Source organism: Meriones unguiculatus, chromosome 14 (assembly GCF_030254825.1).
Source record: "Meriones unguiculatus strain TT.TT164.6M chromosome 14, Bangor_MerUng_6.1, whole genome shotgun sequence".
NCBI classification, from domain to species: domain Eukaryota; kingdom Metazoa; phylum Chordata; class Mammalia; order Rodentia; family Muridae; genus Meriones; species Meriones unguiculatus.
The window spans coordinates 15263586-15290359 of record NC_083361.1 but is presented as its reverse complement, the minus strand read 5'-3'; the positions used below and the strand labels follow the sequence as shown (position 1 = coordinate 15290359).

The 26774-nt window shown below is 49.9% G+C and overlaps 1 protein-coding gene and 1 long non-coding RNA gene across 4 annotated transcripts; one reads left to right on the top strand and one right to left on the bottom strand.

The window, feature by feature from the left end:
• Positions 1-1037: 1037 nt before the first annotated feature.
• Positions 1038-25412, top strand: Kdm8 (lysine demethylase 8). Of its 3 annotated transcripts, none has more exons than XM_060366877.1 (9): positions 1038-1697; positions 8176-8307; positions 12764-13267; positions 16311-16477; positions 17914-18046; positions 18659-18703; positions 23247-23396; positions 24811-24903; positions 24981-25412. In XM_060366877.1, the coding sequence occupies exons 3-9, from the start codon at positions 12773-12775 to the stop codon at positions 25143-25145; spliced, it is 1248 nt and encodes a 415-aa protein (XP_060222860.1). In that variant the 5' UTR covers positions 1038-1697; positions 8176-8307; positions 12764-12772; the 3' UTR covers positions 25146-25412. The 3 variants fall into 3 exon arrangements, with proteins under 3 accessions (XP_060222860.1, XP_060222861.1, XP_060222859.1); XM_060366878.1 differs by lacking the exon at positions 8176-8307 and adding an exon at positions 3391-3590; XM_060366876.1 differs by lacking the exon at positions 8176-8307 and having other exon boundaries at positions 1039-1697.
• Positions 15325-17915, bottom strand: LOC132647156 (uncharacterized). Its single transcript, XR_009585451.1, has 2 exons — positions 17555-17915; positions 15325-17456 (listed from the first exon to the last, which is right to left on the bottom strand). It is a non-coding gene; the product is annotated as an uncharacterized LOC132647156 (long non-coding RNA).
• Positions 25413-26774: the final 1362 nt, after the last annotated feature.

Genomic DNA, 26774 nt, shown 5'->3' with positions numbered 1-26774 from the left:
GCACTTAACTGACTGATGGGCTTTTCAGTCTGAGCTTTTCTTTCAGGGAGAAAAACCCAAAGCTAGAAAACTCCGAGTGAAATGAAAGGGTGACCTGTTGACAGAGCAGGTCAGAGATATTGCACCCTGTGTGCAGCTGTGTGGGTAGTGACATTCAGGGACCTAATGTGGCTTTCCAACAGTTTGTTGATAAATGGGGACAAGTAGTTTGGTGGGACTGTCTGGCCTGTCACTGGGAATGAGGGGGTATTCTGGCGTTTACCTAACTCCTAAGGGAAGGATGTTTCTCTTCAGTAAGCTGATTGCTGCAATACAGAGGGAGGAGGAGATGTGTTTCTTCACTGTTTTCTGGGGGTACTGTGCTCAGGTAAAATTCAGAACTCACTACTTGGTGGAGGTAAGGTAAGCAGGCTCAGTGGTTACGGCAGCCTTTTGTTCTGTATTTCCTCCCTCCCTAGCTGGGGATGCTGACAGCAGCAACAGCTATGGTTTTAATGTTTTCAAAGGATATGTAGGCAGACAGAGGAGCCAAGGCCAAGGCTACCTAATAAGGTATCACATTGTCAAGACTTTCCTCACTCTTGACAAAAGCCTGGCAGCTTAAAAATAAAGGCCCTGTAGACTTTGTCTGCCTCTAGCAAGACCCCTAGTAATGGATTGCCTCAACAAAGTTCAAGGCCAGATCAGGACGCGTCACACAACAGTTGCAGGACAATCAAACATCCTTTCTTTCGGCTTTCCATCTCACCAGCCCTCATCCCTGCTTCGCACAAGGTTTTTTTGTTGTTGTTGTTTTTTCTGTGTGTCTGCTGATTTTTATGGTGTTTCAGATTTCTCTACTGCTACCTGTTGAGCTAGGGTTTTTTTTTTCTCTCTCTCTCTCCTTTTAATTCTTTAATTGGAATAGAAAAAAACAAACAAACAAAACGGATGAAGACCTCTAGACTATCATCACCACAGCACCTATTATACGATGGTCCGTTGCACTGGCTTTGAGAAAAATCTCCGACTCCCCCATCTCTACTTGGCAGGATTGCTGAGATGAAAACCAAGGAGTGCGGCACCCTGAGTCACCTCGGCTGAGCAGCAAGTAAATTCCCTACGCTTTTCTAGTCACTCATTCCAAACCCGAGTCTCGTGGGCCTTTGCGGGGCATCGGTTGCTGCTGCAAAACCAGGCGACTCTGGGGTCCACCGGGAAAGAACGCTCGAAATACAAAACTCCAGGTGACTCCCACACCACTCTACACCCGCCTGTCTGCACGGAAATCCGAAGCCAACTCCCCGGAACCAGCCCTGGATGCCGTACCCTGCGTGTTCAAATTATACATGGGATCCCCAACACTATGTGGCTATTTTTTTCTCCCACCTGGATTTCCTACTCTGTAAAAAACGGAGAACTAATCACCTAAATTGGAAGAATCGGGTAAAAAAATCCCGGTTGAGAAACTGTTTTTTTGCAAGGTACGACCCGGAAGAAAGCGCCCAAGCCGCCGAGCCTTTGACCCGAAGAGGGCGGGGCCGGGCATCGATCGCTCGGCGCTCCGCTGCGCACTGGTCGCGATCAGCCGAGTCGGGAGAGATCGATGCTCCCGGTGTGGTCCGCGATAACAAAAAGGCCAGCCGTGGAATCTTCGCCCCGACGGCCCCTGTGGACGCCCGCAACGAGAGACACGGCTAGGCCCAAGCGCCACAGAGGTTAGTTGGAGCCCCGCGGGGCGCGCAAGGCTGCTCGGACACGCCGGGGCCGTGGAGGACGGGCTGCGCAGGCGCCATGTTACCTACCCTGAAAAGAGGGCCCGCGCATTACGTAAGCTTCCCCGGGCGTCAAATAGCGCATGCGTGACACTGCCGTGCGTTTACTCTGCCCTGCCCGGCTTAGGTTAAAGGTTCCATTGTAGGGGACAGGCCCAGCGGACAGACCTGCGCCATCTGTCCGGAAGGCGCGGCCACTGCTGGGAAAGGCCTGTCTCCAAGCTCCACCCTCCCACCCGCTTGTTCCCCAAAAGCTGACAGTGGCCAGCGCCTCCAACCTGAGACTTCCTGGGAATTGGGGCGTCTTCTGCCTAGGCCTTAGCACGCCCTCCTCCAAGCTATGCAGAGGAGCATGAGCGGCTGTTTGTTTGTTTTTTTCCTAGAAGTTTGTTCATGCCAAGGCAGCCAGCAGCCAAGACCAAACTCTGTAATGAGTCCTAAAAAGTGCATTTAGGAAGCAAGGCTTGAGTTACCTGGCCTGTACTTGGCTCCTTAGTTTTTGGTCCGAGCAGCAGGAGGCCTTGGCTCCTGCTAGGTTGGTTGGTTCAGTTATGAAGCCCAGACAGAACCTCTTTAGATTAGATCCTGTACCCTTTAACTGACACCCTTTCCCATAAAGGGTCGTTTTGCACACCAATGGGCCTTCCCTTTTAGAATCAAAGAGAAAAGTTGTTTTGTGCAAGCTGTTTCTGGCCTTTACTTGAAAGCAGTGGCTTGGTCTGACAACATGGACATGGAGAGAAAGTTGTAATGTGAGCGTGTGCGGCCATTGAGACTTTAACATGTGGCCTGTGTTTGGGTGATTATAGGTATCATTTTACCAGTAATCTTCACTTTTGTTTTGTCTAGGCACTTAAATTTATAGCATCCTACTTTAGATGTCAAATTCCATAGTTAGCCTATCTGTACCTGGCTATTGGAGGCCTATTTACAGAACTCCCAATAAACTCTTACATGGTACTCGGGGAAGCTGATTTAAAGGCTAGTCTTCGTACACTGTGAAAGACTGGATACACCAAATGTGGCAGGGCTTTTGGTTAATACTGCCTTTTCTATGAGGCAATTCAGTATGAAGTTATAGGAAGCCAGATCATGGGGCCACTCAGGCTGGTTCCATCTGTACCAGGCCAAGGTGTGCAGAAGCACTGGGGGCTGGGTGTTGTTGAAACCTGGACTTGAGGCCATAGAGAAAGGAAATCCAGGAAGTATACACTGGATGGCCTGTTCTGTGAAGGCTGTTGCTTCAGGCCCCCCGCCAGACCAGCAACTCTGCAGACAGTCATGGAGCTTAGGAGCCCACGTAAGGGACAGTCGTTGAATCCTGGCACTCTTATAAGGAAACCTTGAAAAATTGGTTATAAAATCAAGGCAAAATGTGGCTTCTCCTGGTGCATGGATTATACCTACTAGCTACTAACCCTGAGTTACCAATAATGTATCAGTGTCATGTTAAGGAAAGAAAAGCATGTAGGGTTTCATTGTTGTGAAGAGACACCATAATCAAGGCAACGCTTATAAAGGAAAACATTTCATTGGGGCTGGCTTACAGTTTCAGAGGTTTAGTCTATTGTCATCATGGTGGGAAGCAGCAGACATGGTACTGGAGGAGCTAAGAGTTCTGCATCTTGATGTGCAGGCAGCAGAAGGAGACTGGGTGCCACACTGGATGGAGATTGAGCATAGGAGACCTCAAAGCCTGCCCACAGTGACACACCTACTCCAACAAGGTCACACTCCCTAATGGTTCCACTCCTTGTCGGTGAAGCATTCAAACACATGGACCAACCCTATTCAAACCAGCACAGAGCACTTCCCCGCAGAGTCATTTAGCCAACAGTGAGTCCAGATTTGAATTCTCCACTTCATGCTCCTCATGTCTTCTGTCATCTGTCTGTCTGTTGCATGAGTCTGAATCTGTGCCTGCATGAAGGCTGTCTTGTGAATCTGTTTGGCCCTGAGTCTGTGTGCTCTATGTGTGTCTGTCTTATGTGACTGTCTGTGTCTCTCTGTGTGTTGTGTGACTGTGTGTCCCTGACAAAGAGCTTCACTCTGTGTTCACTGAGCAGCACAGAAAGCGTCACATGGGGAAGGAATGGGATACTTTACAGGACATCTCTAACAGAATGTCATAAGGGGTGAAGTCAATGACTGGCTCCATTGACATAAGCATCATCGCTTATTAACCACTATCCATACATGTTGCTTTTAATTTTTTTGGTAGAAAAGGTTTTTTTGTTTTTTTTTTTTTTTAGAAAATTGCTTTTAACTTCTGTAATTGCTGCTTTCAGCAAATGACTCAACTGCATTGTCTGGTTCAGGGGCATGAAAGTGTACATTACTTAATATTAGAGCTATGCCTTAGCTTAGGTTGTAAAAGTTGATTACATGGAAAACCCAGCACAAGTGAAGTTGATTGATACAGTGTTCTCTTAAAGGCAGGTTAAACAGTTTATTTACCCAGTAAGGTGGCAGTCTTAAGTGACCTCAGACTGTATTATTAACTGTGGCTGGGGTAGGGGGTCCAGCAAAAGTTCCAATTGTTGGGGGCTGGAGAGATGGTTCAGAAGTTAAGCACACTGGCTGTTCTTCCAAAGGTCCTGAGTTCAATTCCCAGCAACCACATAGTGGCTCACAACCATCTGTAATGAGATCTGGTGCCTTCTTCTGGCCTGCAGGCACACATGCAGGCTGAATACTGTATAAATAATAAATACATAAATCTTTTTTTTAAGTTCCAGTTGTTTAGAATATAAGAGATATTTACATAATAGTGCACCACCAAAACATGGTCCTCAGACATCTATAATATTTTTTTTTTCTAGATAGTGTTTCTGTTTGTAGCAGAGCCCTGGCTGTCCTGGACTTGTTTTGCAGACCAGGCTGGCCTAGAACTCACAGAGATCCTTCTGCCTCTGCCTCCAGAGTGCTGGGATTAAAAGTGTGTGCCACCACACCCGGCTATAATGAATTGTTTTTAAAATGAGTCACTAAGTAATTTTGGACGGGCATCTGTTGTATAATACAAGGACAGTGGCTGTTTAAAGGGCCAAGTCGCGAGACGTTCTGAGAGAGGCTGTGGGAACAGCTGTGAGGCCGCTCATTCTGTAGTTTCGTCATGCTGTCAACATCAGACCCTATGGGAAACTTGTGTCTCAGTCATCCTGTCAGAAGCCACTTCAAGGCAGTCTGACAACCATTACAGGACTGAAATTCAGACACCTCACTGAACCTCTCACGTCTGGTAGCCTGTTTTTTACTGTCCACCTCAGACCCTCACTGAGGAGCCATGAATGAAAACAAAACAAACAACATTACTAAGTTGGGACTCGGGGAGTGAACAGGCCTGCTGCCAGGCTTGTCAGCTTGAGCCCAGTTCCCAGCACCCACATGGTAGGAGGAGGGAACCAGCCCTGAAGTTATCATCAGATCTCCCCACATACACCGTGGGACAAGCTCACCATTCACAGATGTACGCACATACACGCAAACATAGTTCAAATTGTTCATAATTACCAAGACTAGCTCATGTGGCTGAGAGAGGATGACTTTCCTCAGCCGGTGTGAGGCCCTCTCCCAGAATGCTCTTTCATGTAGTCTCTACAGCATGGGGTCCTAATCTTCAAGACCATTGGAAGTAACAGTTTATAACTGTTAGGTTTCTAGAGACAGAAGGCAGAAAGAGACCAGAGCCTGGTGTCAATAGATGGGGCTATTTATTCAAACAGTGAAGGATAGACTCTCCTGTGGGAAAAGGAGTGCCTGTAGGAGAAAAAGCTGGCTGGAACCCTTTATGAAGATGGGGTGCTGGCTTAGGAATGAGGACATTACTGCAGCCGGAGGGGACCACAAGGGGGTCAGCAACCCCTCTTTCCTGGAATTGTTTCAAGAAGGACAGATTATCTTGGAAGACAAGCTGTCCCTACAAACATTCCTGTCTATTTTTGTTTGTCAACTTGACTACATCTGGAATTAATCAAACCCCCAGTGACTGGGTGCACGTCTGAGGAATTTTTCTACACTTGATATTAAGTGGAAAGACCCACCTTTAATCTGGGCCACATAATTTAAACAACTACTGCACTCTCATTCTGGACCCTGGAGTCGGGTACAGAGGCATCGTCCCTTGCTTCATGCTGAGTGGGATCCTTGTAAGGGGAGATAAAAAATATCGATCTTCAGGGTTATGACTTTAGATGTATTTCCGTTCTGTGAGCCTTTATATCGACTCTTTGGGGCTCATGTGGTTCTGGGACTCTGAGGCAGTCCTCGATCAGGAAGAGTTGAGCAGGGCTTGTACTCTTTGCTGTAACAGATTTTTAATGAGGAATTTTAAAACAAAAGGATCGAAGATTAGAGCTAGAACAATCATGATGGGGTCCCAATACAGGGAGATATCCATGTTCCCCAAGTGTCCTATAAGCCTGTCCCTCAGACGTGGGCATCTGGCTTGTGATGCTTTTCTTTATTTTAGCTACCTGGCATTCTCCCCCAGACGCCTGAGAAATTCATGTAGAAGCAACATTTCTCCCCTAACAGCACAGATTCCTTCTTTCTCTGTCATGATGAGCTCAGATCCCAGTCTGTTTTATAATACCATGGCTGCCAGGGCCAACTGAGTCTGAGTTTTTCAGTGTTGTCCTGTACCAGTGTCAGTGCCTTGATTTGTTGAGCAAGTTGGCTGTGTTGTACTTGTTGGAGTTCAATTACCATTCCCCACAGACCCACAGGCCGTGCCATGGTCACTACCAGTAGGAATGCAAGTAATATGACACACCTTTTGGTTTAGATAGGGGTAGGCTGATAATTTATTATATGACCACAATCACTATAAGATCAGGAACTAAGTGTCCAAACTGGCACCCAAGGGTAATGAGGGTTGGCAAGAGAAGAGGCTGTGGGGCGTGTAAAATAGGTGTCACTGGGGGCTCTCAAGTTGGGGATTAGCCTAGTGCAGTTGGGATGGGGGCCACACAGTCAGCTATACCCAGGGCTTGTGGGGCCCAAAGACAAGGCTTGGATGTGGAGTCATTGGTTAAACCTGTGCCAAACTTTGTAACTTGCCTTGCCCTCAGACATATCCAACAGTCTTCTCTGAGGTCAAGCTGAAGTTTAGAGAACATTTGGTGGCTGCCATTCTGAGGACAGGCATTTTAAGGAAGGGAGCCCTCAGATCAAAGAGGTTGGATGGGGTTTGGCTGGCTTGGTTTTTCTGAGGGGAGAGAGTTTGAGATGCTTCATGGATCCAAGGTGTGGATGGAGACAAGCCTTTACCTCCAGGTGGAGGGTGGCCTTTGGAGGGAGGTCTTTGCCATTAGCTAACCGTCTGCGGTGGTTTGAATAAGATTGGCCCTCATTGACTCTTATATTTGAGTGGTTAGGGAGTAGCATTAGGAAGTGTGGCCTTGTTGGAGTAGGTGTGCCCTTTTTGGAGGAAGTATGTCAGTAGGGGTGGGCTTTGAGATTTCAGAAGCTCAAGCCAGATCCAGTGTCACTCTCTCTTCCTGCTGCCTGCTGTTCTGGATGTAGAACTCTCAGCTCCCTCTCCAGCACCATGTCTGCATTTGTGCCACCATCCTTGCTGCTGTGATGATAATGGACTAAACCTCTAAACTATAAGCCATCCCTGATGTGCTTCAGGCCCAGGACAGGTAGCTCCAGGTTCTCCCAGCATTCCTCAGTCTCTACCTACTGCCTTGCCTGGCTGGCAACTCTCTACTGGCAACCCTCTACCCTGAACTTTCCAGGGCAGGGGCTTCCCCTCCTCCTCTTGACCATGTAATCTGGACATTTTGTTGCTATTTTTTCTCTCTCTCTCTCTCTTTCTTAGCCCCTTGCATGCTTAGCCCCAAGAGCTGCTTCCAGTGAACCTAAATTTATATACTTTAACTTGCCTTATATGAGAAGTACCCCAAGCTCCTCATTTTTTAATTATAGAAAAAGGGAGGAATGTTAGTATGTAGGCAGCCTGCTTCTGGGTTGCCTGGCAACCTATGATGTCATCATGTGTCACCCACCAGGTAGCCACACTTGGCAGGCATGGTTAAGTTTCTCCTTAAAAGGTTCAACCCACCACTTTGTCTCTCTCTTACTCTCTCGCTCTTGCCCTCTCATCTCTTGCCCTCTTACCCTCTTGCCCTCTCCCCTTTCTCGTCGCGGTACTCCTCTCCCTTCCCCCTATCATGTCTCACTCTCTCCTTTTCTCTCTCTCTCTCTCTCTCTCTCTCTCTCTCTCTCTCTCTCTCTCTCCATCTCCATCCAATAAACCTCTTTCATATAAAATCTACTGTGCACATCATCATTTCATTGGTCCTAACAATCCCCAATTAAATGTTCTCCTTTGTAAAAATCCCAACGGTGTTTCTTCACAGCAATAGAAACCCTAATTAAGACACCATCTGAGACCAAATTTTTTTTTCCACAGTGTGATGGCTGTTGTAGGTTTTCAACTTGACTGTATATGGAATTAAATAAAACCCCAAAATGCTGGGCACCTCTGTAAGGGATTCTGCTTAATTTGAAGTGGCAAGATCCTCCTCTAATCTGGATCTTTGAGGTAGGAAGACACACCTTAAATCCAGATCTTTATTGCTGATCTAATCCAGGCCACACTTTCTACTGGAAGCCTATATAAGGACTGCCAATGCTCATCCCTGAATGGAGTGAAGAAAAAGAAAAGGGGGCCTGAGGGAGTCCGGAAACATCAGGGTAGAACCTAGGAAAGGGCATGTTTAAGATGACCTCTAGAGCCTCTTGTGAGACTGGAGAGGGCGGAGGTTCTTTATGGGCCTTTCCATAAAGGGCATATGCTATGCTTGAGCAATTAGGGATCCAGACACAGAAAGAGTTAAAGAGACCAGCAAAGTCCTGGGTAAGGGGCATGAGAAACAGGTTCTTCACATGAAGTAATTCATGTGAAAGGAGTAATAATGAGGAAGGAGTAATTCCATAGAGGGTCTTGATAATTAACTCCACTCCCCTGCTTCATCACTTGCTGATTCCAGACTGTGGCTCGGTTCCCTCATCTATACAGTCACGGGCTCTGCAGGCCAGTGGCTGGGTTCAAAGCCTCTACCCACTATGCGGTCCCCAATGCCAGAAAGAAAATGTTTGCAAGGTACCTTTGGACTTCCAGCCTTCAGAACTGTGAGCCAGGGAACTCTTTATTCCTCCGAATACCCAGTTACTTAGCTTGAGTAACAGAAATTCCCTTGCTGGGCGTGTCCCTGAAGTCAAGATGCAGTGTGACTTCGCTGTGCCACTGCGTGGTGCCACTGTGTGTGCCACAGTGGCTTAAACAGTGCACACTTAGGACCTGAAGGAGACCCCCCGCACAGCAGGGCCTCTCTCCTGGACCTGAATTAGGCACAAGCCACACACAAACACCTGTTTTCACAGAGAGATCCTTTATTAAGTGGGGAAGAAAAGTTAAAGCGGCTGCTTTCTGACTCAGGCAGAAAACAGCAGCCAGTGACCTTGCAGGTGGAACCTTTAGGAAGAGAAATAGTGGAGGAATGGGCCAGGGTGTGCTGGTGTATTTTGATTGGGCACGTTAATTAGGTGAACCAAGGGGGCTTTTGATTGCTGGACTTCAGGAGTTAGATAGCTGTACCTTGGTAGTCAACCTCGGGAGGAGACAGTGGCCAAAGAAGGGAACAGCTAGCTTTTGGTGGCCAGCTTTAGATATGGAATATAACGGTTCATATTGCAAGGCAGAGGGAATTGGAGAGAAGGGCAAAGCTTGCCCAAGCCATGCTCATCATACTCAAGCTGGCCGGAGTGCCTTCAGGACCTGGTTTTCTGAGCCGAGTGGTGTGCGTGGTTTAGCCAGGTCCTGTGTTAGAATCCCTTACAAGGCTATGGTCTGGTCTGGGCTCTCGGGCAGACTCAGCTGCACAGGGGAGGAAAAGGTAAGTGGCTGCTTTAACAGACCTAGCCCCAGGTTCTGTTGGTGGAACTCTGTATGAGTGTGGGCAGCTACAGCACACGGAGCCTCTGTTCCTTGCTCTCTGTTAGCTATAGGCTCCCTTCATCTCTTCGCCTCGTAGCTTTTCAACATGGTGGCATGAACCAACACGTGCTAGCTGACTGGTCAGTATAGAGTCACCACAGTCACATACGAGCTCCAGGCTTGTATGCCCAGCCGCAGAAGCAGCGCCCTGTCACTTCCCACTACCACCGGTTTCTTTTTATCTTAAATGTCTCATCTTACTTTGTAGTGAGCATGGTGGTGGTAAACACCAGCCTGGCTACCTTGCAGATCTGTGGGCTGGGATCTGCCTCATCTTGCTGGGCTGAAATTAAGAGGACAGCAGATAGCAGGACTGCCTTCCTATCCAAAAGCCCCAGGAAAGAATCTGTTTCTTTCATTTTTCTCAGCTCCTGGAAGTTGTTCTGAATTCATCTCAGTTTGTGGCCCATTTACTGGTCATCAAAGCCAACCACTTCACCTTTCTGTGACCCTTCTTCTGAAGTCACATGTCCTTCCAAATCTGATGTCAGCCCAAAACAGTCTTTTTTATGTAATCCATGGGCCCATCCAGATAACCCAGGATAATCTTTCATGTCAGGTCCTAGTCTCAGTCACACATGCAGAGTCCCTTTTGTCCCATCAGGTGACGTAATCATCATCCAAAGTTAGGACATGAGCATCTGTAGTGCAGTCATCTGTCTGTCAGCAGGGACTAGCTGCTGTAAGAAGCGCCAGCTGCAGTCTGCTAACCAGCTAAGTGTGCTGATTTTTGCTCAGACTGTTCCCAGGTGGCTCTCCCAGGCTCAGTGGCCTTCCCACAATTCCCTTTTCCATGTGGCAGCTTCCTGCCACCTGGAACTTTCATTCCCTGGAGCCTGAGAGCCCTCCTCTACTCCCACCTTCTAGGGGACCTTCGGGAGGTGTCTGTGCCCGGGCATCAGTCACTGCCTCTGCTACCATGAATTACGTAGGAAGCCTGTCTGACTGGACCAGGAAGAAGATAAAGGGTTACTTTTCTGCCTGCTGGTGGTGGCACATGCTTTTAACACTAGCACTCGTGGGGTAGAGGCTGGCAGATTTCTGAGTTCAAGACCAGCCTGGTCTACATAGTGAATTCCAGGACAGTTGGGGCTAAATAAATAAATAAATAAATAAATAAAATAGGGTATCTTTTCTTTTCCATTCTTTTCTTTTACCTCAAGCCAGAGATGAACCTAGCGGGTACAACTCCAGTACACCAAGAACAAGAGCTGGCAGACTGCATCTGGCCCCCACTGTTTTTATAAATAAAGCTTTAATGGAACACAACCACCCCTATGTGTTTATTCTGATTCACGATTCCAGAGTAGTGGCAACTGTGACCTTGTGGCCAACAAAGCCTGATGTTTCATTTTTGTCCAAAAAAACATGATCCCGTCACTCAAAATCATGGGAGGCAGAGAATGTGTCTTCCTACTCTATCTGGCTATAACAGACCGTCTGACACACATTGGGGTGTATGAAGAGGGGGTCCTCCTTGGCTCATAATTCTGATGGGTGTGGAGTCCCAAAAGCTTGATATAGACATCTGGTAAGGGCCACCCATGTGGCAGGGAAGTGGGGGGGGGGAGGGCATAGACACATGCAAATGAGGGAGACCTCACATTGTAACAACCGCCTTATAGGAGCTAGGCCACTCTTGTGAGATGGGCGTTGACCCCTCACAGCGGTGCCCTTAATGACCTAATCACATCCTGGGCCTCATCTTTTAAATATCCCCTACTGAGGGCCAAACTCCCAGCCCATGAACATTTAGGGATAAATCACATCCAACATAGCAAATGCCACAGCCATTAGGATAGTACTGAGAGCATAGAGCAGGACAGAGAGGCCAGGGGTGTCTGGGCTGCAGGTCCTGTCAGTGTTCGCATAGCCATCCACACATGACACTCAGACTGGGCCACCAAACTCCCAGTGCTGAGCAGTTTCTTCTCTGTAGGTTTTCGTGTTTGTTAGCTTTCTGTTTCTGTAACAAATACCTGGGATAAATTACAAAGAAGAAAGATTAGTCACAGCACTTTAATCTCAGCACTCAGGAGGCAGAGGTGGACAGATCTCTGGGTTCGAGGCCAGCCTGGTCTACAGAATGAGTTCCAGGACAGCCAGGGCTACACAGAGAAAGCCTGTCTTGAAACACCAAATAAATAAATAAGCAAGCAAACAAACAAGCCAACTGTGGTGATGTATGCCTATAACCCCAGCACTCAAGGAAACAGGCAGGCAGATCTCTGTGAGTTTGAGGCCAGCCTGGTCTACAAATCAAGTCACAGCCCAGGCTACACAGAAAACCCTGTGGCAGCTCAATACATCGTTGTGGGAGCACGAGGCAAAGGATGGTGCTTTACCTTATGGTGACTAAGAAGCAAGGCTGAGGTCCTAATGTCCCAACAGTAAGGTCATATCTTCATAACCATAATTTCTCCCACTAGGCTCCAACTCAAAAAAAACTCTTCACCATCCCCCAGTACCGCAACAGGTTGGGGACCAAGCCTTCAACATATAGGCCTTTGGGGACACATAAGTAGAGCACTTCCTTCTGCACCTGTAGCCTTAGGCTCTAGGGAAACCAAAATGGCACGCGCCATGGCACAGACTTGGAGAGGCAAATCACACACACACACACACACACACACACACACACACACACACACACACTTGTAGATGTACTTTGTGGCTATGGAAATAAACACTGGGGAGAGCTTCCTCAGACTTCTCATAACTCATTTAGGATGGGCCTGAAAAGTTGGGTAGGAATTTGCCAGGCAGAGGAGGTGTGCTGGAGTCATTCCAGATGAGGACAGCACTCATCTCTTTCAAAACATGTATCTGCCTGGTGTTCACTTAGTGGTAGGCATTGTGCAAGGCCCTGAAAATAGAGCAGAGACCCCAGAAGAAAGCCCTGCACTAGTGTGGCAGCCAGTGGCAAAGACCTCGTTGAAAAGTACTGGTGTGAACTACAGGGGCTGTGGGCGGTCTCTGATTCCTGTCTTGTTCCTCCCAGGTACAGATCATGTCTACAGAGGACACTGCAGAGCCCTGGATGGGGTCCAGCACCCTCTGGAAGGACCTCAGGGTACTCCTGCCTGACACAAAGGAGGAGCTGAAGCTGGACCTCGGTGAGAAGGTGGACAGGAGCGTGGCCATGCTGCTACAGCGGGCTGTGGAGCTATTCTATACAGGCCATTGGCAGGAGTGCCTGCAGGCCAGCGAGGCCATCCTGGATTACTCCTGGGAAAAGCTCAACACTGGGCCCTGGAGAGATGTGGACAAGGAATGGCGCCGCGTGTATGCCTTTGGCTGCCTCCTAAAGGCCCTGTGCCTGTGCCAGGCACCACAGAAGGCCACTGTTGTGGCCGAAGCACTGCGGGTGTGCGACATGGGGCTGTTGATGGGGGCAGCCATCCTTGGGGACATCCTTCTCAAAGTTGTTGCAGTACTCCAGGCACACCTGCTCCCAAGAAAGCAGCCTGCTTGTGGCCCCCACCAGGACCAGCCTGCTACCAAGGTATGGGGAGTGGGTCCCTGTGAACCATCCAGCAGCCCAAACCATCTTCCAGAAGAATCCAATACTCTTCTGGGGTACATTCTCACACAGGCAGCATCTCTGCAGAAAAGAGTATTGTGTAGATTTGGGGAATGAGCAGCTGGACCCATACGTCTCTGCATAGGCAGTGCCCTTTTAATTGGGGAGTGGGGGTACAGCTGACAGGAACTAGGCAGAGCCAGCCTGCTGCAGCTCTGAAGGAAATCCAGCATGTCTTTGCACCACCTAGTCTGGGAGAGCTACCACGGCTAGCCGACTGAGGTTCAGAGAGTCGGTGTGTCATGCCCTTCCTACCCTCATGGAGGCTGGCCATGGCGTTTAAGTATCCCAGAGTTCCTTTCAAGCCTGGAGCACAGTTTACGCAAAGGCTGCAGACACAGAGACCTCGCCCAGCTTCCACTGAGTGAGCCGGAAACCATCTCCTTTAGACCTCAGTGTCCTCATCCGTAGACTGTCAGATAGGTCCTGAGACCCAGAGAGGAAAGGCAGGGGCTGTGTTGGATGCCAGGCACGGAATTCTAGACTGTTTCTCAAGTAGTCCTCAGAATGTCCTGTTGAGTGTGACTTGTGTATAAGAAAGATCTAATGGCTATCATTAGCACATGAGTGTGACTACAATGGGAAGAGACACAGGCCTGGAAGAAAGGCAGGTGGAACCTTTCGTATCAGGAGTTGGAGGGGTCCGAAGGGAAAAGCTGAGTCCTGGACAGCCACCCATTCCTAAAGATGTAGAGCTATTAATCAAATGTGGCTGTCTCTGTTTACTAAGTAAAGAGAAACTAGGCATGATGGCACACATCTGTCAACCCAGGACCTGGGAGGCAGAGGCACCGGATGGAGTTTGAGGCCAGGCAGGTGTATAGTGAGATTTCACCAGGAAAAAAAAAATTGAACAAATAATAACAGAAATAAGTTACAAATTAAGAGAGAAGCAGACAGCCTTGGGGAGTACCAGCAGCCAGCTTAGGGGATGATTGGGTCGCGGGGTAGCTTTAGAGAACAGGACAGTCTACAGTTCAGGAGGCAAATATGTCTCCTTTGGCCTAAGGGTACACCCCTCCATCTTCCCATCAGTGTGTCCCAAGGAGATGTAACGTGGACTCCTGCCCAAAGTGGTCCTCGCTGGAGTGAGGTTGGGGGGATGCACAGCCAAAGAGGAGAGAGCACAGGCACCTCAGTCAGCCTCCCTGGGCTCAGTTCCCATGCTCACCCCATGTGATCAGGGTCCCTTCCTCTCTGTGCCTTGCTCCTTACTGAAGCGGGTGTCCATTTGCCAACCTTGCGGGGCAGCTGCAGTGGCCTAGATGAAGTGGCTGAGCATGTGTACAGAATATCGCCACCTCCACCCCCACAGCTTCCATTCCCGTGAGGCTGGAGAAGCTTCTGTTGCCAGAGGAGAGGCGGAGGAGGCCTCTGTGCAAGAAAAGCCTATGTTGAATGTGGGGACAGTATAAAGGAAGCAGGGCCAGGAGAGGCCAGCCATTGATCCTGGGTACCAAACGTGGGTGCTGTTGTCACCACCAGTTTACAGATGAGGAAATGGAGGCTCCGGTATGGTCAGTGCCCTGCTCGGCTTACCCGAGGGAAATGGATAGGGAAAGTATGGTGCAGCCATTTGTGTGACATCTCAAGGAGTGAGTGGCAGCGTGGAAACTGCCTACGATACAGTGCTTGGTTGCGAGGCAGAGCTAGTCACTCATCAGGACTGCTGCACCGGCTGTGCTCTAAGATTGAGATGGCTAAGCAAAAAGGGACCTCGAGCTCACGAAAGCAAATGGTGTAGAAATCTTATTTACTGTTGGGTGCAGCAGGCACTCTGGAATCTGAGGCAGGGGGATTCTGGGTTCAAGGCCATGTTGAACTTCCTAGGGAGACCTGCCTCAAAAACACAAAGCGTAGCTCTGTGTGGCGGTGGACACCTTTACCCTTCACACCTGGGAGGCAGAGGCAGGTGACGTCTGTGAGTGTGAGGCCCACTAGGGCTACATGTTGAGACGGTCTCAAAAACAAAACTAAACTTGGGACTGGGGAGATAGCTCTGTAACAGGATGGTCTGGTGCTTTGTATTTATTAATTTGTTCCCTAAGGTCTGCCTGCTGTCTTTTATGAGCAGACACTCACATACCTCAAAAATGACATTTGTAACCTTATGTAGGAAATTATTCCTGATTGGTTGATTAAAAGGCCTAAAGCTGGGCAGGACAGAATTGGGTAGGTGTGGCCAAAGTTCTCAGACTCTGAAGACAGGAGGATCATGAGAAAGAGAAGGAAACAGGGACCAGAAGAGGAAGAGAGAGCCTTGATGGGTTAGCATGAAGAGGAGCACATGGCTGGATCGGCATGGATGGAGGAAGTGGCCCAGATGAGAAAATAGCAAGTATTTATAGAATTATGGATGGGAGGTAGCCCAACGGAAATTATTAGAGCAGATGGCGTGGGATGGGGGCTTGGCAGGTGAAGGTAGCTTAGGAGGTAATATCTGTCATGCCCCAGGTGAAATAAGGCTGGTCTAAAATCTACCAGGTGTCTGTGTCTTTCTGATATCAGGTTAGATAACACCATCATGATAATTACAGGGCTAATAATAAACATTATTAGACCGCTCCTTTAAATTAACCACAACATAGCTCAGTCACGAGCTTACCACACAAGTTGGAGCACTGGAGTTTGATTCTTAGAGCCACGTAAAAGACTTAACATGGTGACGTGTACTTGTCATCCCAGAGCTGGGGAGGTGGGGACAGATGGATCCCAGAGGCTCGCTAGCCAGTCAGCCCAGCTGAATTCACTGAGTCCCAGGCCGGGGGGATCCCCCTTTCAGTAAGGCGGACAGTGCATGCATGATAATAACACCCGAGGCTGTCCTTCCCACACGCGTGTGCACACACAGATCAGAGCAAGACAGAAATGCCTGCTGCTGTTCACGACACCTAAGACGGCCTGCCACTGGGGCAGCTCCCGGAGACAGTTAGTTGCCATCTTGCTTTGTTTGGATTCTAAACAGAAGGCAAAGCCTGACTTCAACTCAGCTCCCGAAGTGGTGTTAGAGCGGGTGGTACCCAGGCTTCGCTGTCCAGCCCTGCAGTACTTCAGGAAGCACTTTCTAGTTCCTGGGAGGCCTGTGATCTTGGAAGGTGTGGCTGACCACTGGCCCTGCATGAAGAAGTGGAGGTGAGTAGCCACTGTGGGGAACTGAGGTCCTTCCTCCTACCTGTGTGTCTCCAGGACCACTTGAAGGCCTCTTCTGGCTCCTCATACGTCACTGCCCCAGACCAAAATCCCCTTGATTGATTGCAGAGGTTTAATGAAGACTTTAAAGTGGGGTACTGTAGGGCTGGCAAAATGGCTGCAAAAGTATAATGGCCCGAGTTCAAGCCCTGGGACCTACACAGGCAGGAGAGAACCACGAAGTTGTCTTCTGGCCCCTGCACATGACCCAGTGGCAGGTGTACCTCCCAGCACATGGGCATCCTGAGTTTCTGCAGGGTCCAAGCTGCTTACTGACATGCACCTACCCTGAGCAAATCCTTACGAGTGCCTGAGTAACTGGCTGTGTGGGATCTTAGGAATCCCACAGCTTTTCCTTCTCCACTCCCGGAAGCCATGACTAGAATCTCCCAGGAGGTGGCGCCTGCTTGGGTTCAGAGTAAGAGGTCAAATCTGCAGTTGAGAATAGGTTTGGGAATGAGGGGTCCAGTGGCCTCCCTCTTCCACATCCTCCAATGCAGCTCATTATAAATCAGAAACAGTGTGGGCTGTGAGGATGTGGGCTGCCTGGGCGCAACCCTGCTTTCTCTTGTTATTCCCCAGCTACCCCAGTGGAACAGCTCGTTCAATGGCATTGGCAGGACCGTGGGCAGCACTAGTAGTTAGGAGACAGCTTCAGACACGGGGGGAGCGCTAGGTCCTTCGCAAACACTGATGTTCCTGTAAAGCCTGCAGAATCCTGAGATTTCAGCATCCACAGGGGTCATGTGAGTGTGCCCTGGGCACTCTCCGAGACAACTGTAGCTCAAGGGAGTGGGTTGAGTCCAGCTGGCCTGTTGTCTGTTTGTGGAGGAAGTAGCCCTGAGACTACAGGAGGAAGACTTCTGTGGGAGACACAGCATAGCAGTCATGCTGCAAATGCGGCTGGTACCAGCATCTCCTCCTGTAACAGATGGGGAGTAGGGACTCAGGAAGGTGAAGTCACTCACTGAAGGATCCCTGACCCCTCCCAGGCTATCAGGGCTCAGAGCCAGCACTTACTATCCCCCATACTGCCTTCCATTTGTCCCCAGGGTTCTCGGTCCAGTGGCAATGGGAACCGTGCAGGGTGCAGCAGGATCCTGGGCGGTAGAGGCGGGCAGTGGACAGTCTATGTGACTGAGGCTGAGCCTGAGGGTTGGGCATGGTGTGGGCAGCCCCCCAGATCCACATGCAAAGCCGCATCAGCTGTGTGGTCTTGGGCACATAGCCTCGCCTCTCTGTGGTGAGACTACCGTCGGGAGAGGGAGGGCAACATTGGTCATGAGATTTTGTGAGCACGAAGAGAACCAAAGGAAACCAGGAGCAACGACGCATGCTGACGTGCATCATGGTGATGAAGCCAATGCCTGTTTTTGTAGTCTGCAGTACATTCAGGAGATTGCTGGCTGCCGGACTGTCCCCGTAGAAGTGGGTTCAAGGTACACAGATGAAGACTGGTCCCAGACTCTCATGACCGTCAATGAGTTCATCCAGAAATACATCCTGAGTGAGGTATGTGCGAGTTACTCTTTAACAGATGGACAGTGTGACTGGAATGTAACACCACTGAGCTTACAGGCAAAATTTCTGTCGTGTACCTCTCACCACGATTTTTAAGTGTCCAGTGACGAGCAGCAGCCCTTAGCCATGCATTCCGCCTGTGCTGTTCACGTAAGGGAGAAGCTGCAGGGGCTGAGGCCTCACTCAGAAAGAGCAGAGCTACAGGAAGGCCCCTGCCCTTCAGCTCTGTCCTGCCTGGGAAGTCACTGATCACATCAGACCCTCGGTTGAGGAAGCAGCCACACAGGAAAGTGGTATGTAGGGCCAGGGCAGGGGCTCAGCATCCAGCTAAGCAACAGGGCCACCAAGAAGTGCCTGACAGGAGCTAGAGAGATGGCTCAGAGGTTAAGAGCACTGGCTGTTCTTCCAAAGGCCCTGAGTTCAATTCCTAGCAACCACAAGGGGGCTCCTAACCATCTATAGTGAGATCTGGTGCCCTCCTCTGGCCTGAAGGCACAAATGCAGGCAGAATGCTGTATAACTAATAAATCTAAAGAAAAAAAAAAGAAAAGTGGCTGACACAAACTAACAAGTGGTCATTTCTGCTTTCCTCCTCTGGGTCAGGCGAAGGACATCGGGTACCTTGCTCAGCACCAGCTGTTTGACCAGGTGAGTCTGAGACCATGTCCCTGTCCTGTACCTCTCACCTGCTCCTCTCCTCCAAGAAACACACATGGCTATCCTCTGGTGCAAGCAGTCTCTCAAGTTACCACAGGCAGCAGTGAGGCTGCCTGTGAAATTGAGTGTGCTGAGGCTGAGGCCCTGTTGGATCCCCCGGTGACTGGTCAAAGACTGAAGGTGGAGCTTGGCCAAGCTGGAGTGGGCTTGGGTGGGAGAATGTTCCCATTGAGAAGTGCCACAGCACCAGAACACGAGCAGAGTGCAGAGATCACCAGCCAGGAGGTTATTCACCAGAGCTGGAGAGCCAGGTGGTAGAGGCCTGGAAGGTCAGGCCATAATCTGGATTTAACCTGGATATGGTGGAGTGCTGGGCGCCCCTGATGAGGCTGGCATCTCTGGAGATACCGGGCAGTGTAAGAGAGAAATGCTTGTTTTCTGCAGGGATCAGGCTCTTAAGAGCAGATGGCTAGGCCTGCCCCTCCTGGTGTTGACCCAGTGCCACCCAGCACTGGCAGCCCAGGAGCCTCTAGGAGGCAGTGGCAGGCTTAGCCGGTGGCTAGCAGAGCAGTTGTGCCTCCACAGCACTAGGCTGTGAAGAGCTGGAGTGGAGGAGAGACCAGATAGCTGGTAACGCTGCTGCCTGGTTGGGGGTGAAGAAAGAAAATCAGGATATAGACTTGCTCTGAGCACTACTGTAACAAATACAAAGGCTAAGTTATAAACAATAGGAGTTTATCTGGTTCTGTGGTATATAGTTCTGTGGTCTGGGAAGGTCAAAAGGCCACACAATGAGGGTGATCTAGCACATCAGTGGGCCAACAAAGGACACCATGTAACGAGATTAGCCTGGGTGGGACAGACTTGGTTTTATAAAAGCAAGTCTGTTAATGGCATCTGTCCATCCATAAGGCAGAGCCCTCATGACGGAGTCACCTCCCAACGTCTCTCTTCCCTCTTAGTACTGTCATGATGTAATTAATTTTCAACCAGAATTTAACACAGAGCAAGGAGAAGACAGAAAGCAGCCCGGTCTTCCCCTGCCTGTAGCTCCCACATCATCTGTATGCTTGACCATCACTGTGGGAAAAAGACTCTGTGTGCACCTGCAGCTAGACTGCCCTTCCATTTTCAGAGCTGCTTCTAGTTGGGTGTGGTGCACACACCTGAAATCTCAGCACTTGGAAGGCTGCAGCAAGAGGATCCCAAGTTCAAGGCCAACCTGAGCTCCGTAGGGAATCCTTCCAGGCTGTCTGGTTAACATACTGTAACAATGGCAGAGGGCTCACCCTGGGGAATTAATCTGGTTTCGTCCCTGCCCGGCCCTACCTGCCTCTCTGGGGCCTTGGCCAAGGTGCACGTGGGAGCTCCATGTTCAGTGCGGGATGCTCCGTGAGCCCTTCCCTGTTCCAAGCCCAGTGCCAGTCGGTGAGGATTTGGGGACAGGAAAGAGCACTTCTCAACCTCAGTATTCTGGTGCCGGGAGGCTCAAAGGAAGCAGAAGGGAAGCCTTACAGGCATACGGCAGAGGAGGCTCTCAGATGGCATGGTCAGTGGAAGGCTAGGACCTCTGGGCGGGGGGGAGGGGGGGCGACTGTGACTTGCCAGGGCCATCATCAGGAGAGGCACTGATAGTGACAGCAGGTAAGTGGAGAAGGCTGCTGCCAGGCCGGAGAACTGGCGGGCTAGACGCGGGGCAGCTTCAGCTGTGCGGGAGCTGTGGATGCCTGGACTCCGCAGACCTGTAGGGTGAAGGGAAGGAGCAGTGGAGGAAGCGTATTCAGTTTCAACTAAACCCTTGGCAGATGAACATGGAAAGTCCAGGAGTGACCTCAGCTCGGCCTGGGGCTCACCCCAGTTAGCTAAAGCTACTTAAGGGTTGACTTGGGCTTCTGACGTGAGGGGACATAGTCCATCATGGGAAAGACATGGCAGCCAGCTAGTCACACTGTATTCACTGTCAAAAGGATGAAATCTGGTGCCCGCTGTCTTTATCCTTTTTATTCAGTCTGGAACTTCAGCCTATAGGATAGGATTACCTGCATTCAAGGTGGATCCTTCCACCTTAAACCTCTCTGGAAACACACACACACACACACACACACACACACACACACACTCACACTCGCTCACTCAGAGGTGTCTCCTAAGTAACTCTAACCCCAGGGCTGCAGTAACCTTTAAGGTGAGTCAGAATTGTGTAAGGCTGCTTAGGCCAGATCATGCTGTCTGTTCATAGCTCCCCAGTTTTCTTCTGCTGTTCAGAGTACCTCAAGGAGGGTTCTGAGCAGCCATGCATCCTGGGGACAGAGCACAGGCTGTTTTCCAGGACCTCTGGCTACTGACAAGTTCTTGCCAGGACCCTTGCACGGACTTTACTCCCAGAGTGTTGTCTCTGAAGCCTCTGGCCACTGCCTTGGGCTTGTTGATAGTCACATCTCTGAATCATGTGTTCTCTGAGGGGGTCTCTGAATCCCTGGCCAATTATTTTGATGATGAGATCCTGCAAACCAATCACCCTTCAAAAATCCTGATGACATCACCAGGAACCAGAGCTATGCTCAGCATCCTGTGGCAAGGCCTGGTGCCATTCAATCAAAGTACGTTAGGAGCCTGGGGTTCTAGCCACGTTGGGAGTTGTAGGACTTATCCTAGGACCCCTGAAACACTAAGCCCCCCCCCAATGCCCAGCCTACATGACAGCACTAGCCACGCATGATAGAGAGAAGTAGCTAGTTTGACCTTCCTGAAAGAACATTCGGGCTTGCCAGGGGCCTGGGGAATGGCCTTTTGTTTTCTGACTTGCAACAGGTTGTAGTAAGGCAAGGAAGATGTGCTCTCTGAAGGGCTCTTGAGTGTTGTGGCATCTGTTTCCATTCATCTCAAGGTTGAAAAGTATCCCCAGGACCTGAGGCATCAAGCTGCCTGGTGCTAGGGGCTTTGCCTGCATTCCTGGGCTCAGATCCAAGTTGCAAAGGGCCCACTTGGGGCTTCCCCAAAAGTAGTTTCTTCTTCCCAGAGGCCAGGCCAACATATTTGAGTCTCACACAGAACCTGACAGTGGCATTATTCCCTGGCAGAGGCTAGCCCAGAAGCTTTGTGTATCACATTATGCCCCTCTAAGACATGTCTCATTAGGTGATTTCTTTGCCCAGTGCCATCCTGCCAGAAAACAAGTCCCACGGTTCACACGCCTGGGCTGTGAGAAGCCAGAAGCCAAGAAAAATCCATGCCATTGTTACAGATGCCCCATCCCAGAGGGATCAGAATGCAAACTGTTCAAACAGGGTGAAGTAGGCAGGGGAGGGGAGTGGGACAGAAGCAAAGGAACATCATGGGAGCATTTTACAATGCCACCTGGTGCCAGTGTACCATTCATCACTGCTACTCCTGGGATGACTGAGGCCACAGCCTCCTTGAGGAGTCACCGTAAGAATTCAGTGTGTGCCCCCTTCCAGCTGGTCAGCCCTTGGTGCTCTTGAAGTCTTGTACTGGTTACCAAGTGGCTGTCCGGGTCAGGGTCCAGCAGCCTGTCACATCCCCATTGCACCAGATCACGTCTTCAGCCTTTGGCGATGTCATTAGTAGGGAATGCTGACCTCTGATTCAGTTCAGCTCACTACCTAGACCCAAACTCTGCCTCACTAACTCACTTCTGAGTGCCTGCTTTAGTCCCTGGCGACTGGGAAGTGTGTGCACTTGGTCCTAAAGTTCTCTTCTGGCTTCCAAACACTCTTCAGTAACTCCTCCCTTCCCAGAGTGAGTTTAGTACGCAGCCTACTTCTTTGTAGTAATCAAGTTAAAATACACCGGTTGTGATTTCTTCACTGGTAGTAACTTTGAAAATAATCTCCTCCAGAGGTCTGATAAATATACATTTGACTTTTGGGGATTGCTCACTATGTCATCGAGGTTGACCTCCTGGGTCATGCTTGTCACGCTCCTGCCTCAGCCTTCCAAGTGCTGGAACTACAGGTGTGTACCAACAAGCTCAACACCTATGGTTGTTCTTTATTGTTGTTTTAAATTTAATTCATGCCTCGTGTGGGACTCGTGCCTTCAATGCCAGCAGAGGCAGCTGGAGTTCTGGGGGTTCGAGGCCATCCTAATCTACCAGCCAGGACTACAGAGTTAGCCCACCCCCAAAACAAAACACAGCAAAAGACATCATGACAGGGTGCTGAACAAAACAAAAAGTATAAAGCAACAATACCTGGTTTCTGAAGAGAATCTACACGACATAGAAACAAACATGAAGCAAGATTATAATTTATCTATTATTTCTGTTATATCCACTATTTCTATTACATTCATTAGAATATGAGCCTAAGCTGGGGAGTATGGCACATTGGCACATACATGGCAATCCCTGCACTTGGGAGGCTGAGGGAAGAGGATGAGAACTAGAAAGGCTGTCTCAAAAACAGTACAAAGACATCTAGGAGTGTGTCTTTGGCTGTTAAGCAGTCAGGTGTCAGCTGGGTCCTGGGTGGCATACCTAGCCCTGGCCTGTGCTTTCTGCCACTCTCCTCAGATCCCAGAGTTGAAACAGGACATCAGCATCCCTGATTACTGTTGCCTGGGGGAAGGAGAAGAGGAAGAGATCACTATCAACGCTTGGTTTGGTCCCCCAGGAACCATCTCCCCACTGCATCAGGATCCCCAGCAGAACTTCCTAGTCCAGGTAGGAGTTGCTGCCAGACCGGCTGAGTAAGGAGCTTGTGGTAAATAACCATAATGCTAGCACTTGGGGGTGCAAGGCTAGCCTGGGCTACATGAGATCTAGTCTCAAAGGGGGGCAGGGGAGGGGAAGGAAAGAGGAATTGTTGGGGGGTTGGTCTGATGCTTGTATATTGATGTTAGTTACTGGCTCTCAAGATCTGGTTACTGCCCAGGATAAATCTTTGTTGTGTAAACCTGCCTGAGACATTATACCTGATTGGTTGGTAATCAGCCTATACCTGGGCAGGGCAGAATAGGGTAGGCATGGCTAGGATTCTCGGGCTTCGGGTTCAAGAGACGGAAACAGACGGAAGGACAGAGAGGAGAGAGAAGGATTCCATAATGGGTTAGTGTGGAGAAGAAACCGCGTGGGCCAGGAGGAAGGACTCCAATAACAGCATGAAAAGGCCCAGATGAAGAATACAAGCAAGTATCTTTGAATTATGGAATGAAGGGTAGCCTAAATAGAAATGATTAAGATGGATGGTGAGGTTATTGAGATAGTCTACTTAGAAATATCTGCCTAGCCCAAGGTATAAAATCTAACAGGTGTCTGTGTTTTATTCTTTGTAATAGTGGGTTAGATAATACCACTGATATAATTATAGGGCAAATAATAAATAACATTGTTTAGCCCAACATTCATTTATTGCCTACAACAAGGAGTGAAAGGAATGTAGGCAGAAAACCAAAAGATAGTCCTGAGGTCCTGGGATAGGGCTTCTCCCAGGTCAAGGCTGCACCAAGTGGGACTTCTGTGGGGCCAGATAGGAAAGCTCGTAGGTGGGGGACCTAACACGTTCTAGCAGCCTCGGCACCCTGTCACCTGCCAACCTCCCTCACTCCCACTGCTAGCTTGCACTTGTGGGTAAGGGCTGATAGAACCAGCCTGTCAGCCACTGATAGATGTTTCCGGAGACTCAAGCAGCTTTGTCACAAGGAAAGCAGCATGCACGTACTGCTGTAAGACCTTGTCATAGGCTCACTAGAAACTTAGTAAATGAGAGCATTCTTGCAATGCACTGAGCCAGCCCTGGTAGGCAGCTCAGTAGCAGCTAAGAGCAGGAGCCCGGGAGACCACTTCCCAGCATGGTCCCAGCTGTCACCTCAGTAAACTTGGGCAATTCACTTTACCTCTTTGTCTCAAATCCGCACAGCCGAGGTGAAGAGGAGACCTCTCTTGAGATTAAGCTAGGCCAACACTCAGTGCTGGGCTGAGTTACTGCAGAACCCTGACCTGTAAGGTACCTGAAGGTGAGCACTCTCAGATCGTCAGAGCCTGTGGTGGGGCAAGGCAGTAGGACACAGGCCATGGAGAGGCCTGTAGTCAGTCAGGCAGTTCATTACCCAACGCTGATGAGCCTCTTCTCTCCCAGGTCTTAGGAAGGAAGTACATCCGGCTGTATTCCCCGCAAGAGTCTGAAGCAGTATACCCTCATGAGACGCACATTCTTCATAACACCAGCCAGGTGGGCATATGGGGAATCAAGGTGACATGGTGCCTGCTGTCCCTAAAGACCAGCAAATGACTTCTTGCTTTCTGTAGGTTGACGTGGAGAACCCCGACCTCGAGAAGTTTCCCAAGTTCACTGAGGCCCCATTCCTGTCCTGCATCCTTTCCCCAGGAGAGACCCTCTTTATACCTGCTAAGTACTGGCATTACGTGCGTGCCCTGGACCTGAGCTTCTCTGTCAGCTTCTGGTGGTCGTAACGGGGCCAGAGAGGGGCAGACACCTCACTCAAAGGCAGTGAGCCCAGTGAAGGTGTGGGCCAAGGATTCTACTAGACTCCAGCAGCCCTGCTTCCCCAGCCAGTGTCTGTAAGATACATGTGTGTGTTGCAGAGCTGCTGTGTGTACCCCACATACGTGTGGCCAAGCTGCTGTGTGTTCCTAGGCCATCTAGATTATGGATGCTTCTTTTTTTTCCTTTGTAACTTAATTTTTTTCAATAACACAAATAAAAATATTTTTTCTTAATTAAAAAAAAAAAACAAACATTTCTTCAACCAAATTCCAATCCCCCTGCTGAGTAGGGCAGGCAACAAAAGAGGTATTGGGAAAGGGAAAGTAGGAACATGGACCCTAGAAGGGAAAGGAAACACCCCCACCCATGGACTCTCAGTCAGAAGTACTGAAGGAGGGAGGGCCACAAGTGTCTCACAAAGGAAGCTGCCTCAGAGAAGCCAGGAGCAGAGCACAGCCAGGCAGGAGCTGAGTCTTAAGGCCTAGGGGCCTGCAAGGTAGCTGGAGGCTGGCAGTACAGGCTGGAACTAAGGTGAACGCCCAGCTTCCGATAGCTGGGCCTGGCTTGTCAGGGATAAAAACCCGTCTTGAACGAGCCTCTGTAAATCCAGTGGGTTCCTACAGCACTCCAGGCCTCTGTTCCATGCTTTCCCTCCTTCCCTCTCTGGTCTCCACTTGGTTTTAATGTTTTCCCTTGTCTGGAAGAGGGAGGAGATCAGCTCTGACTCCATCTCCCTCCCCACATCTTGACCACCAGTATCCACTGCTGGTCCCTTCAGTGCAAACCAAGGGTCATCATAAGGATGCTGGTGGCCAGGCCTGGGGCAATCCCTGTGGCCTCAGGGATGGCTGATCATTGACAGGAGGCAGGGAGACAGGTGGCAGGAGCACTGCTATCTCCAGAGCTCCTTGGTCACCTTCAGGGATGGCCTGAGCTGTGCCCCACAACATAGGACTTACAGGCAGCTATCCCAACGCAGGCACTGGAGAGCCACCTTGCCCAGTGCAGTCCTGAAAGCAGGGGTCTAGGGACTGCCCGAGCTTCACCTTGCAGGCTGTTTGGACACAGGGGATCCTGGGACTAGGGACTCATGCTGCCAACCCCGAGCCCCCAACTCCAAGCTCTGGGTTTTCTAGATGGGTTCTGCCTTCCTGCCAGAGTTTGACAGAGGCAAAAAATGGGGTGACCTGGTGGCATCACAGAAACCACCAGCCAAAGCCCCTTCAGAAGGAAACTGTGGCCACATCCTTCCTCAGAATGGGTCCTGATATTGTTGGGGCAAATAGAAGCAGGCAGGGAACCACAGTGTGACAAGTACTGAAAAAGGAAGGGCACCGAGTACTGTAGTGGTGAGCCCAAGGACCAAAGGGGAGGAACTGAGAAAGGAAGGAAGGCTGAGGTGAGCAGGTGAGAACTCTCACCATGAGTCCTAACTCAACCCAGTCACCCGAAATCAAACAGGATCTTAGCAGGGTATCCTGTCTGGGGGCAATGGAGCCAGGAGCAGAGCAGCTGCCGCTGCAGCTGGGGATGATGGATGGAACTTAGTCTGGACAGCTGTGGGGCCAAATGGCAGGCTGAACAGGATTTGAGGA

What these genes read in the sequence shown, in the direction of transcription:
- Kdm8 (XM_060366877.1), top strand. Translation starts at nt 12,773, where the DNA reads ATGTCTACAGAGGACACTGCAGAGCCCTGGATGGGGTCCAGCACCCTC. An exon ending in AGCACCAGCTGTTTGACCAG is followed by an intron (nt 18,704 to 23,246) that starts GTGAGTCTGAGA and finishes CACTCTCCTCAG; the next exon opens with ATCCCAGAGTTGAAACAGGA. An exon ending in TTCTTCATAACACCAGCCAG is followed by an intron (nt 24,904 to 24,980) that starts GTGGGCATATGG and finishes TGCTTTCTGTAG; the next exon opens with GTTGACGTGGAGAACCCCGA.